This window comes from Siphateles boraxobius, unplaced genomic scaffold, assembly GCF_051911475.1.
Source record: "Siphateles boraxobius isolate OS27281-9 unplaced genomic scaffold, OSU_SipBor_1 24, whole genome shotgun sequence".
Lineage (NCBI taxonomy): Eukaryota > Metazoa > Chordata > Actinopteri > Cypriniformes > Leuciscidae > Siphateles > Siphateles boraxobius.
Genome location: NW_027508855.1, coordinates 5,785,379 through 5,798,775, shown reverse-complemented (window position 1 = coordinate 5,798,775; position 13,397 = coordinate 5,785,379). Strand labels below are relative to the sequence as shown.

At 36.6% G+C, this 13,397-nt stretch overlaps 2 protein-coding genes across 4 annotated transcripts in view; both read left to right on the top strand.

Annotated features, from left to right (window-relative positions):
- Positions 1–2,086, top strand: part of tango2 (transport and golgi organization 2 homolog (Drosophila)) — a 49,081-nt gene extending 46,995 nt beyond the window's left edge. For all 3 annotated transcript variants that reach the window (XM_077240993.1, XM_077240994.1, XM_077240992.1), the window contains exons 8-9: positions 174–278; positions 419–2,086. In XM_077240993.1, the coding sequence (XP_077097108.1) occupies positions 174–278; positions 419–539 (226 nt within the window). In that variant the 3' untranslated portion in view covers positions 540–2,086. The remainder of the gene's footprint in view (positions 1–173; positions 279–418) is intronic.
- A 3,262-nt stretch (positions 2,087–5,348) lies between these two features.
- On the top strand, positions 5,349–13,379 carry tmem150aa (transmembrane protein 150Aa). The gene is made up of 8 exons (XM_077240928.1): positions 5,349–5,460; positions 7,166–7,411; positions 7,550–7,597; positions 7,682–7,768; positions 7,864–7,931; positions 10,310–10,437; positions 11,017–11,194; positions 12,944–13,379. Exons 2-8 carry the CDS (start codon positions 7,347–7,349, stop codon positions 13,240–13,242), a joined length of 873 nt encoding a protein of 290 aa, XP_077097043.1. The 5' UTR covers positions 5,349–5,460; positions 7,166–7,346; the 3' UTR covers positions 13,243–13,379.
- The last annotated feature ends 18 nt before the right edge of the window (positions 13,380–13,397 follow it).

The following is a 13,397-nucleotide window of genomic DNA, read 5'->3' as shown; positions in this document are numbered from 1 at the left end:
CATTTACTAAATGATACATTTAGTACTTAATTTTCAAAATATAACCAACCCCAAACTTTTGAACAGTATTGCATTATGTGAATGTATTATATATGCCTACCTTGCATTTCTCTGCATTTTTTAATTACTCAGACCTCAATAAAACAACATGAGGATGATTTGTTCTTTTCCAGAAACACCCCGGACCCTGCGCAGGAGAGTCAAGGTGTGGGCTACAGTAAGGCCATGCTCCGAGCCCTGTCTGCAGTGTGTGTGCGCTCAACGGGATACGGCACAAGGTCCCATCATGCTATTTTTATTTTCACCTCGCTCTCTCTCCATAGAAAGTGCAGCATGAACTGGTTGAGTGTAACCCTGCTCTTTTTTACCCTCCAGTTTTGATGTTTACCAGTGTCATATTTGTGTCTATCCATCACAGGACCAATACAGTTATCCTGATCGACCGAGAGGGAAATGTGAGCTTTACAGAGCGCACCATGCTAAACTGTGACATCACCCAGTGGAGCACAAATAGCTTCCACTTCAAACTGCAGGAATGAGGGCCGGATGCCAGGCCAAGGGAAGAAGATCCTCACGCTGTGCCTTTATCCAGCCACTATCTGCTTAAACCATGCAGCACCACTGTTTCTACTGATATGAACATCAAGGCTTTCCTGTTGAAACAGGAAACCGGTTAATTATTGCTTACTTCTGAGAGGAAGGTTGATTGCACTTTCCCTTCTTTTTTTTTCTAATTTAGCTCAATAACCGATTGCTCACAAGAAGTCTCATACAGAAGCTACGGCCACTGACCTCAGATTTCCATACAGTTTACAATATTTAAATCCATCCACAGATTTTCCCTCAAAGCAGTGCACAAAGGTCTGCGTATTCCGTCTGGATCTACTCGTGAGGTATAATTTGGAGTGCATGTGATTCCCTCTGAAATCATTATTATTGGCATGAAATGCTTTTGGACCGAATCGTTCGAGGAGCAAGATGACTACTGCCAAAGAATAATTGTGTCAGTCACAAGTAAATAAATCGTCTTCATAATCTTGCACAATGTAACATTTGCTTGCTATTCGGTGCGGTAGTAATCCACTGTAATACCTTTCACTCAGGAACACATTGAAAGCTACTGCCCAAAAAAAAAAAAGTTTATTTTTTTTACATTAAACAGCATTTTCAATCATTAGTTTAAAACAGATAGATTCTTTTTAAATTTAAACTACATTTATTCTGATATTAAATTAAACCATTTTGATTTCATTTTGTGTTATAAAGTCTGATGTCAGTATGGTTTGATATCTCCATTGTTGCTTTCTTAATGTTATCTGAATGCATTTTATGTCAGCTGTCAGGAATCCGATATGAACATTTCATTTGATGTCACATCTTAAGTTGATAACAGTGTGCCTGAAATTTAGCATTCAGCTTTTAAATGACAGTTGCGTCCACATGCCTCCTTGTCTGAATCTGATAATATAATACTTGGAAAAAGTTGTTTTACTCGCCCTAGATTAGACAAGAGTAACGTTCAGGATGAATTAATGATTCAAAACAAGTCCCTGATTATTTTTACGCTTGCTTATTAGCGTTTTTTTTTTTTCTCTTCAGTTAATGACAATGAAAAACAGATACATTTTTAGCCAGATACACTTATCTTGGCAACTGAAATCAAGTGTGGGAGTTCAGGTATTCTGTTCAGTGCAGTGACCCATGTCACTTTCTCTTGTCTTCATGTGAGTCAAGAATAAAGCATTTACAGTGCTCCTTAAAGGGAACCTATTATGCAAAATTCAGTTTTACATGGTGTTTAAACATAAATGTGTGTCGGCAGTGTGTACACAACCACCCTACAATGGTAAAAATCCACCCACCCCTTTTTGTTTAATCCCCATTAATCAAAAAAGTGTTTCAGAATAAGCTGTTTGCAATTTCTATGCAATGTGATGTCACATTGCACTGGCCCCGCCCACGTCTTAGCGTAGACCCTGCCCTGAGTGAGCTGTAACTCCGCCATGTGTTTATCTCCTCAGCAGAGCATTTAACATAACTTTCAAGTAAGAAATATGTTCTTATTAAAGCTACTAAAGTTATTCAATCAAGAGCAGTGAGTGTTTTTCTGTTTTGCTTTTGTTTGATTCCTATTAACAGCATAAATAGCAGTAGGTAGGCTACTACACTGCTTTCATTTTAATACACAGATCTAATACACATGCAATTTCTTTCCTTGCTTTTTAAGTTCACAGACATAACCATAGCGGTTTTTGACATAACCTTGTGTGACATGAAAGAGAAATTAGTTTAAATACTCGTGTGACGCGCCGTCAGACATCCAGCTTTCTGTGTACTTGCTTCGGGTTCGTAGGAACACACCTTGTGACAAAAGAAGTATGTCCAAATTCACAGTACTCATAAAAGAGTTGGCAAAAAGTACCTGGATGACCTACTACTTCCAGCGAGATTCCGAAGTGTTCATATGGACACTTTACTATTCCATGAGGACACAGGTGAGGGTTTAGGAACTCACGCTGAGTAGGCGCCCTCAAAAAGATGGATAAAGCGGCCGGGGGCTAAAATAGAAATAGCGTTTTGTTTTGCTTTGTTTTGCTTAATCGGCGGCGCTGGGTTAGTGCTGGTGTAATGCATTGGTCAAAAAAAAGTCAGCATTAGTTTTTTTTCTGACACTGCATGAAACACGTAGATCAGCGGCCCATTGGTTGTTTTCTTGATTGACACTGGGCTGGCCCAATCACATCTTTAATGTGGAGTATAGAAAAATACTCTTTTAATATATAGAAATTAGTACAAAACTTGTGAAAGTTTCCTTTATTTTTCAGTGCATTGTTTTACAATATATGGGTATTATCATGGGATTAATATTATAACTATTATTATGCAATATAGACGGACAGTAACTAAAAGAGGTTTGAATTTTTTCTTTGTTTAATTTGAACACTGAATATGGGTTGGAGCTTTTAATTTTGAACTCTCAAAGTGCACCAGATTGATGAATTTTACATTAAAATGCACAAAATTTTCTTACGGAAAACCTTTCCCCCGAACCCCCCTAGCCTTGTAGCAGCCTAATAGATTAGTAATAGTAGTGGTGGTAGTAATTGTCATTTATCTACTACAAGTTACATGGTCAGATAAAATGTATTTGTACAATGCAACTATGTAGGATGATTGAAATATCCTTGAACGTTCTTTGTAGCATTTGTATAAACAATTTATTACAGTTCAAGTCATAATTCGCTTGTTGAAGGGGGAGGGGGGGGGGGCACAAAAATCAATCTTGCCTAGGGCAACCAAAGGGCTAGAGCCGGCCATGCGCTGGTAGGTCATAAAGATTACCAGATAACATTTTTTTCAGCAGTCGTGAAATAATTACTTGTTTAAAATAAGTGCCTACTCAAAAGAGTATGTGATTTCAGATGCAGCCTTAGTTTTTGGCGGAGTATTCGAGGCACGAGCTCTACAGGCTCCGCCCTCTTCTGGAAATTCGGGGTGGGGTGCAGCAGCTCATTTGCATTTAAAGATATATACACGAAAACAAATATTTTTCCTTCCACTCAAAAATTGTATTTACAACATGGTATAATAAATGATCTGTGTAGTATTTTGAGCTGAAACTTCACAGACACGTTCTGGGGACACTTGAGACTTACATCACATCTTGTAAAAAGGGGCATAATAGGTCCCCTTTGATAGAGATACAAGTTACTGCACAACATAAAAACAAGCATGTTGCATTAGCTACTGCATCTGTCATCTAATATAGGGATTTGACTGATTATGTTCTACTGCCATCTAGGGACATCTAACATTTTATGCCCAGAAGGTACCCTAAAATAAATACCCAACAAATGAATTTGTGCAAATATTCTTGAATTATTTAGACAAGGAAAATTTCCTTCATCACACATAAAAAAGGAATGAGAAACATTAGAACAAAGAAGGAAAGCCACTGAAATTGTATGTAGTCCAATAACACACTTATACAACCCAAATATTTTTGAAAAAATTATTTAGATTTAGGTCAGAATCACATTTCCTTCATCCTGTGCATTCTATTTTTAGATTTCATCAAAGTTCAGTCAGTTCATTTATGGCCACGGTAATACATTAGTTGGATTTAATCTTCTCAAGATCAATTTATACTGTGCATTTGTGTAATGAAATGTAAATTTAGATAAATTAAAAAAGCAGTTCTTCTAAAAACAAGTCCTACATATCATTAATTTTCTTTTGACTGTATTAATGATATATTTAGGCATATAGAAATGTGATTTGCTGCATTAAGCCAGACACAATAAACACTGAATCAGTAAAATACCCTGAGATTACAAACATAAAACCCAAAAATGCAAGCAATCTCAAAATAATTCTTTATTCAATCGTAGTGTGTTTTTTATAAATCAAGCATGGCAAAGGTGACATGATTCATTACATCATGTTTCTGATTGGTTCTTTATAATTAAGGAAACCCTTTGTTACTAGGTAAAGGCAGATCGGGATTTCTTGATTACTTCACCTCGTTACACAAAGTCATGGGTTTTATATATTTAGATAAGTTTAATTTCTCCTTTTGTTTTACTCAAACGCGAAAGACATTTAGTTTTCAAAAGCATAAATGTTAATCCTGAAGCAAAAAGAAATGTTAGTTATGATTAATTAAAAAAATTACATAACACCAAAAAACACATTCTGACCTGAAAGTATGACTAATAAACGGAATACATTTCTAACATAAAAGAACGCAACAACTAAGATTTAGAGCAGTTTAAAATGTCTAAATGCTGAATATAAATGTGAAATACATAGTCTTGCCTGAATGTGTGCTAATATTTTTTCATTATTATTAATATTGCAAATTGCAACCAATGAGCTATTAAAAAAAGCTATTAAAAAGATATGATATATGATATTTTAGTCATAGGGAACAGCTAATATAATACAGTGAAATATACGTATAATATACTATGCCTATATATTATATTGATGGTTTCTCTAAGAATCACCCCCTGTAAAGCAATTTAAAATATCATAGGCCTACATTTAAAATATCATACATTTTTCACAAATTTTATAAAAAAGTGGATAATGCTGCAAAGTTTCAAATTAGTCCGGTTTGTCAATATAATATTATTGTATGTAGGCCTATTTTATTTAACTAAGTACATTAAATTAAGGCAAGTATTTCTTTTAATGAACCTCTTCATTGCGTTGTTGTGCCTTTACCCTTTATCAGTCATGACTGTTTTTTTTTTTGAGCCCCTCGTTCGCCGTACATTGGCATTGTGGGTAAAGTAGTCATCTGAAAATTGCGACACCTTGTAAAGCATTCTTATCCAATCGACAAATAACTACAATTACAGTGAGGCGCGAGGAACAGGTTTAGTAACAGTGCCTTATCTTAAAGCAACAACCACGGTTGAGTGAGGTTGGAAGCAGGGAGTAGCAGGACTTGAGGTATGTAATTATTTATGTATCATTTGCTTGTTAAACGTAAACAATTTACGGATATTTCCAGCAGAACTCTGAATAATCTCTTGAACTCACTTACAAGCAGTAAGGAATTTGCTTCTCTGGCGCCAGTAATCTTTTCAAGGATTTGGTGGACTCTATGGCTGTCTCAAAACCCAGAGAGCTGCCTACCTAGACAGCATTTTGGGAAATCTCTGTCGCGTTCGAATGTTTTCCCAAAATGCTGTCTAAGAAGGCAGCTCAATCGGTTTCGAAACAAAACCCATGTTAGCTTCATTGCTAGTGAACACGGAATTGCTACCTGAGAACTGAGACAGTCAGTCAGTTCATATCTAGAACGAATCAGAAAAGATGCAAACTATATTTGATTGTTTAAAAGATACCGTGAGATTAATGAAGGTCGCCTGTATGACACTTTAGTTTGTAATGCAAATATGAGTGACATGAAGTCATCCGGATATTCACCTGCCTGAGTTGTTGATGTCAACATCAGTAACAGTCTTTTATGTGCTGATGCTTGTAACGTTAATCTATATCCTAGGTTTAGATTTTCTGATTACACATATGCTTAAAAACCTACTAGGCCGACTGTCTAGACAGCATTGTAGTAGTCAGTCATCATACCAAAGCTCATTTGTGGTCTACCACTTATCAGTATTGCTTTCCAGTCAGGTTTTAAGGCAGCATCATGTGGCAGTCATGTGCAGAATTCCAGTACAGCTTAAGTTTTTATAGTTCTCTGCAGCATAGACACTCCGACTGCAGGATATGACTTTGGACTAGAAGTGCTCTTTGTTACAAAATCATTGGGCCAAAAAGGCCAAGTGGAAATAAGCTCTAAAAACCCTGTGTTTGTCATTACCATTTTTGCATGAACATTTGCTTGGCTGCTCTAGTTAAAGTAAACATGGTATCAAACTTGTTTCTCTCCTTTCCTAAAGTAAGCATGGAATGGCATTTCTCCCTATTTTCTAAATGCAAACTATTGATCTTATTGTGAATGATTCATTCATGCATGTGTTCCTTTTTCTAATTTTATTTTGAACTCGTAAATTTAAACTTAATCTTCGAGTGAAATGACAGACACCTCTCTGGTGACATATGCTTGACTGCTCCAATCATTTAGTCTGCTTAAACCCGCCTCTTTCTTACAATCCACTGCAAGCTCACAATCAGGGGTGCGTTTCCCAAAAGCATCGTTGGCCAACTATGATCGCAATTTCCATTGAACTCTATTGGTAACGACGGAACTTGCGACCATAGTTGGCTTTGGGAAACGCACCCCAGATCTGCCATCCTTCCAATCATCAACCAGATTGAACCAAGCTCTGCAGTTTTTTTTAATACTTTTTTGATTATTTGTTGCACTCACAATAAAAGATCTGTGACTACTTCATTTCATCACAACTTTAATGCACATTCCGCATTGTTGAGGATTTAATGCTTCACATTGTTGCATCGTTTTAGTAATATTTAGCCTAATCAAATTGTAGTAACATGCTCCACCCTGAAAGTTATTTTCCTTACAGCTGATGTCAACCTATAGTCTCGCTCTGCAAAATGTCACAAGTGAAAAGAATTGCGAATTCTTCCATGGCTTTTAAAGTTGTCTGTTAAGGTGTTTATTTTAATGAAAGAATCAATCTCTCTCCTATATTTACCTGCTTTGTTTCCAAAAAAACTGCTTTAGGCCTGGATTTGGCAGCCGGAAAGAAGGGGCAAGCGTGGCATCCCTCTCCTCCTCTCATGTCCCCTCCCTGTGTGTCCTTGCATGTCAGTGCCCCCTTGTCATCCCCCCCTTGTCTCACCCCTCCAGTCCACTGTGTTCCTCCCCCTCATGCTTGGGACAGACTGGCCTCACCGTCAGACCAATGACTGCCTGGATCATACTGCCTGTCAGCCTGGCTGCCTTCTCAATCACTGGGATTTGGATAGTGTGAGTTTAATATGATGTCACCCTTAAAAGCTGTTCGTTATTGTTTGTCACATCAAATAGTTTCTAAAAGTTGATATCAGAGCAAACATGAATTGCAAACATCTACAATAATATAGTGATGTTTTGCTCTGTCCTCAGATATGCTATGGCTGTAATGAACCACCATGTTTGCCCTGTCGAAAACTGGTAAGTTGGGCTTATTTCAGACAGTTTATTATTTAGAGTATTTGATGTTTATGTCATTTGATCCTCAATGCTATTATTTTAAAGGTCGTACAATGTGACATGCACAGAGGAAACAGCCAAGCCGGGCTTCCAGAAAACATGCTGCACCATTCAAGACATCCCCCTCATCAGGTAGCCTTTATTTTGAGCTCTTCCTCTTTATTTCGAGTCTGCATTTATTTCTGTGATTGTGATCTGACAATGTCTTTGTCTTCACTTTGATTCAGTAAATGTGGATCTTACCCTCCCGAGAGCTGTCTGTTCAGTCTCATTGGTAATGTGGGAGCTTTTATGGGTAAGACCACTTGTTCTCGTTTTCACACATTCTACACCAGCAGTGACATATCGAATAACAGAGAACAAAGCATGAATGGAAGCATTCAGCACCCTTGCATTTAATGCCTTTTGAGTCCCATTGGCAAAGGTGCCGCAAAGACGGATACCTGCATGAGAGGACATGCTACTTATTGCATCATAACTAATGAATGTTTTCCTGTGTCGGTTCATTATGTGGTTTATTGATATGTTGATATGATTAGGGGTTTGATTGTCCTTATCTTGTTGAAGGTTGGCTGTCATCTGCTTCTATTGTGTTGTTGTGATATGAAATCAGAGGTGTGTTATTACACACTTTTACACAACACACCATAACACGTAAGATATCAAGACCTATCTAAATAGAAGTTAAAAACCATGAGAATTGTGTGGGCATACTGGGCAAGTACAGCTAAAAAGTAATATAATATATTAATTAAGTGGTTCCCAAAAAGTATTTGGATACTAAAATGTATAAATGGCTTTAGTATTATATAACAAAATATCATTAAATTTAAATATATAGCACACACTTCAGGTTTAAAACATACACTACCGTTTAAAAGTTTGGGGTTATGAAGATTTTTGACGTTTTGTGAAAGACGTCTCTACAATGCTGTGTTTATTTGATTAACAATTCAGTAAAAACTATATTATTATTATTTAAAATAACTGTTTCTGTTTTGGTAGATTTTTAAACAGTCTTCAACACATTATCTTTTCTACAGTCAAAACGTGATCCTTCAGAAATCATTCTTATATGTTGGTTTGGTGTTTAAGAAACATTTCTTCTTATCATCACTGTTGAAAACAGCTGTGCTGCTTAAAACCCCTTAGCTGTCATCCCCCTTTTGATAATTGACATTAAAATGCAGTATACAAACCTAAATGGTTGTAATTCAAGAATGCTTTGGAATATAGACCTAAGTTTGGTCTTGTTTTAAAGAAAACAATCAGCAGATTATTACTGACGTGAAAGCACTTCAAAAAATTAAAGTATGAAAAAGTTATGGAAGTTAAAATTTACAGTAAATCAAATATACTTTATTAATATATTTTTTTAATATAAAATAAATATTTTACAAAATATTTTTTACTATAAAATTACTATAAAATGAAAGCTATATATCTAACCAAGTTGTGTTCCAAATTTAAAGTTGATATCACAAAAATTGAAGTTCCCATGAGATTTTGTTTAGGCGTTATACCAAAAATAGCCACCGGGTGCCATTGCATTCCATTAGATTTAATTGTATGCATTCTGCCATAACAAATTAATACATTTCTATCCAAATATCAATTCTGTCACTAAATATGGAACCTTGAGACTCAGACCTTTCTGACAATATGTGTTTTGTCAAGATTAGAACATTTTTGATAATAAATTATGAAAGATGATGCCCAAAAGGGGAGGGGCCTAATAAAAAAATACCGTTTCTATGGTAACGCAACGTCCAATTTCAAAACGGTTTTTACAGGATGAATTCTGAGTTCATAAGCTTTCAAATGATACCTAATTTATGATAACTACTAAAATATGTGATATAATAATAATAAAAAATTATATATATTTATATAATATATATTATACTTTTTAGAGGACTTTTTACTTTACTTTTTAAAATATAATTTTATCTTTTTTTATTGACAAATACAAGATTATGTTTTATTATGAACTTTTAGCATTAAAAACCAAAGTTTCAATTATTAAAAGTGTGTGCGTCGACTTTTTGTGACAAAGGTCAGAAACTCCTGTAATGACGTCGATTTTTTGAGGTGCACTCTTGTCATAAATTCATATATTACTGTTCATACAAAATTTGTAAGAAAAAAACAGCACTAAAATATCTATTCAGGAGTCTTAGACCATTCCAACGATATATAGTTTGTCATGATTAAATTAGGATTTAATAGTAATATTTTGAAGTAAATTTCGGTTGCCCGTATACGGGCAGGTGACAGTTAAGGGGTTAATATTTGTGGAAACCATAATTCATTTTTTTCAGGATTTTGTGATGAATAGAAAGCTCAAAAGAACAGCATTTATTTAAATAGCAATATTTTGTAACATTATAAATGCAGCTTCTTTTGATCAATGTTATGTATCATTGCTGAATAAAAGTAGTGGACTATCAGTAAAGTTCTAGCATTGTTTGTTTGTAGTTGCTACTACTTGATTTGATATTTCTAATGCAATGAGGTTTTTAATATCCTAATAGTATGAAAAATATGTACTGAAAATATTGGCAGAGCAAAGAAAAGAAAACTATGCTCTACAAGTGCGCTACACCATGGAAGAAATATAAACAAAATAAAATGTGAAGTGATCTGAGTGTTTCTGTTTTCTTTTTATTGAAGTGGTGTTGGTGTGTTTGCTACGGTACGCTCAGATCATCGAGCACCGGAACCATTGCTGGCTCAACACCAGCGGACTTGTGTCTGGATGTACTAACGCTGTAGGACTAGTCATGGTGGGCAACTTCCAGGTCAGTCACACAATTCTGCCAAACACTGTTCGGTGAAGGATCATTGTCTGATTGTCTGACACATTTATCTCATAGCAGACCGATAGTAGAGCATTATTAAACCATGACTTTATTGTCATGCCCCAGTCACCATTCACATACCAAAAATTGTATTTTGCTTTTGTTCTTCTGTTAGTGCTGTGTGAGAAGATCTTAAGGGCTGACTCTTCACCTTTAGTCTTTTCATGGGCTGTACATTCACTGCATCAGACTGATGCATTGTTCAGCATCAGAGTGTTTCAGAGAGGCTTGTGTTCTCAAAGTGATTAGTATTGATCCATGCATGGTGCAGTTGCATTCTTCAAAATGGATTTTAGAGGGCATTTGAGTTCCTCATCTTTAACAGCACTTCCATCCATATGCTGAGTGTGCAATAGGCAAGTTTCTTGTTGCAGAAAGACATATTTGTCAATGTTTTTCTGTCCACCAAGTTAGATGTTACACAAGTGTGTCTGTTTTCAAGTTTCAGTGTCCTGGTCTTTTATTTCTAATGCTTTGATTTATTATTATTTGAATAACACTGCACTGCTTTTCGACTAGGTGGACCATGCAAAAACACTTCACTATGTAGGTGCAGGTGCCGCCTTCCCAGCAGGCATTCTGTTCGTGTGTTTGCAATGTTTGCTGACCTACCGGGTGGCTGTGACCTCTCTGGACTACTGGATGGCTCACATGCGTGTAGCACTGGCTACTGGTGCTCTCATCACACTGGTTCTTAGTATCCTTTCTTGTTGAGTGTGACTAGAAAATTATGAATAAGTGTGTGTTTATAATTTGTCTGAGATGGAATTGCTTTAACTTTTTTGTCTTGTTTATTTAGATCATATTACCTGTATAATTTGAGAGCTGTTGTCTTTTCTTTATTCTCATGTCATTCCAAACCTGAATGACAGAGATGCTTCTGAGGAATTGTACTGGTTGCTCTATTCCATGCAATGAGTGCATGTTGGGGATAGTTGGCTTTTAAAGGCATAGTTCAGCAAAAATGTAAATTCTGTCATTAACTCACCCTCATGTCATTCTTTATCTCTATGACTTTCTTTCTTCTGTGGAACATAAAAGAAGATATTTTGAGAACTTTTTTGTTTTGTATTTTTGGATGTTTTTATGGAATTCAGTGGTAACCAAAACCGTTTGGGTACCAACATTCTTCAAAACATTGTGTGTGTCCTGCAGAAGAAAGAAGGAAAGGTTTGTTGAGTAAATGATGTCAGAATTTTCATTTTCGGGCGAATTATCCCTTTAAGCTTCAAAAAGGACACAAAGGCATCATAAAGCTATCATAAAAGTGCTCTATATGATCTGTGCAATATGTTCCAAGTATTCTAAAGTCATACAATTGCTTAGTGTGAGGAACAGACATATATGAAGTTATGTACTGAAAATATTTTCCTCCAGAGAGCTATTTACCTATGTGAGTCAGTGAGTTGAACTCAAAAAATCTAGTTTTATGAACTGATTCAGCAGAAAAGATCCAATTTTAAAGAATGTTTGTTTCACCTCGTAATTTTTAATAATATCATAACTCGATCTTCAGGTGAAATGACAGATTTCACTCTTGTCAAGTATGCTGGACTTTTTCAACCATTCCATCTGCTTAAACTCCGCCCCTTTCATACAACCGCAAACTTGCATTCATATCTGCCTCCATCCAATCAACAAGCGGATAGAACCAAGATAGCCCTACTTTTTTCTTTCTCGATAATCTTTTGCACTTGGATGTATGTAATAATACAGAAGAAAATAGCTATCGCAACTTTCATATCATTACGACTTTAATTTTGTCCTATTCCTCACACAGAACTATTATAGCTTCAGAAGTTTTGCAGTATAGTGCACAAGTTATTTGAACTAGTTTTATGATACATTTATAGTTTGCAAGATTCTCATTCACTGTAATTGGATGGGAAAGAACAACACTCTTCAAAAATACAGCTTTTGTGTTCTTCAAGTAAGTTATACAGGTATGCAACAACATGAGGGCGAGTAAATGATGACAGAAATGCCATTTTTGAACTATACCATTTAGCATCAGTTGTTTAAATAATTTGCGCCGCAATCAGGGCAACAAAAGCTGTGCTTTTATCTGTTTGTCTTCCTGCTGAGGTTCTGTTCATGATCATGAAGCCCCTGACTCATTATAGTGGAGGTGTAATTTAATTGCTTCAGTGTAAATGTCGGCATGGGGACGGATGATCCCAGCTGGAGTCTCCCTGCACTTCCTGCTTTATTGCTACTGTGTTCGTCAATGATTTATGAATAGTTTTTTCCCCAACCGGAGGAAAAAGGGGGGCTAAAGGGTTGATGGGTAATGTAACTGAGAGCAGCTAATTAACCAGTGTCTCCATAAATAATCCATGGCTTTCTACACTAAAGTTAATTCCATTGAGACCAGCTGTGTCTTCAGCTCGCACAAATATAAGCTTCCATTTTTGAAACAGTTTGAATCCTTGATGGTCCCTCTCAGGTGGAATATTCTTCATCCACGAGAGCTTTGTTTTACAACATGCAGCGGCCATCTGTGAGTGGGTCTTCACAGTAATCATCCTCGTGTTCTACGGGACTTTCACCTACGAGTTCGGCACGGTCACAACCGAGACCATGTTGGCCGGCCTCCAGCGGAACCTCTCGCACGGGCCCGGTGTCATGATCGGAGACGACATCCAAACAGGCGCCCTGGGAAGCAGCAAGGGTTTGAAATCTCCAGGAGGAAGCAGCACCTCCACTCATCTGAACTGCACTCATGAGAACATCGCAATGCTTTAAACGCATCGGAACACACGCAGTCACATACTGGCAGATGGGATGCCTCTCGGCGGTGCTCTCTACATTAAAGACCATGCTTGGGCTGAGATTAAGGTGATTTAGAGGAACCGTCCAGTCTGAGTCAAGGCAGGTTAAGAGTTGATCGGGTTTACATG

Bases quoted from the DNA above. Each gene is read 5' to 3' on its own strand.
- tmem150aa (XM_077240928.1), top strand. From the start codon at position 7,347: ATGACTGCCTGGATCATACTGCCTGTCAGCCTGGCTGCCTTCTCAATC. The intron at 7,769-7,863 runs GTAGCCTTTATT...ACTTTGATTCAG, and splicing joins CAAGACATCCCCCTCATCAG to TAAATGTGGATCTTACCCTC. The intron at 7,932-10,309 runs GTAAGACCACTT...TTTTTATTGAAG, and splicing joins TAATGTGGGAGCTTTTATGG to TGGTGTTGGTGTGTTTGCTA.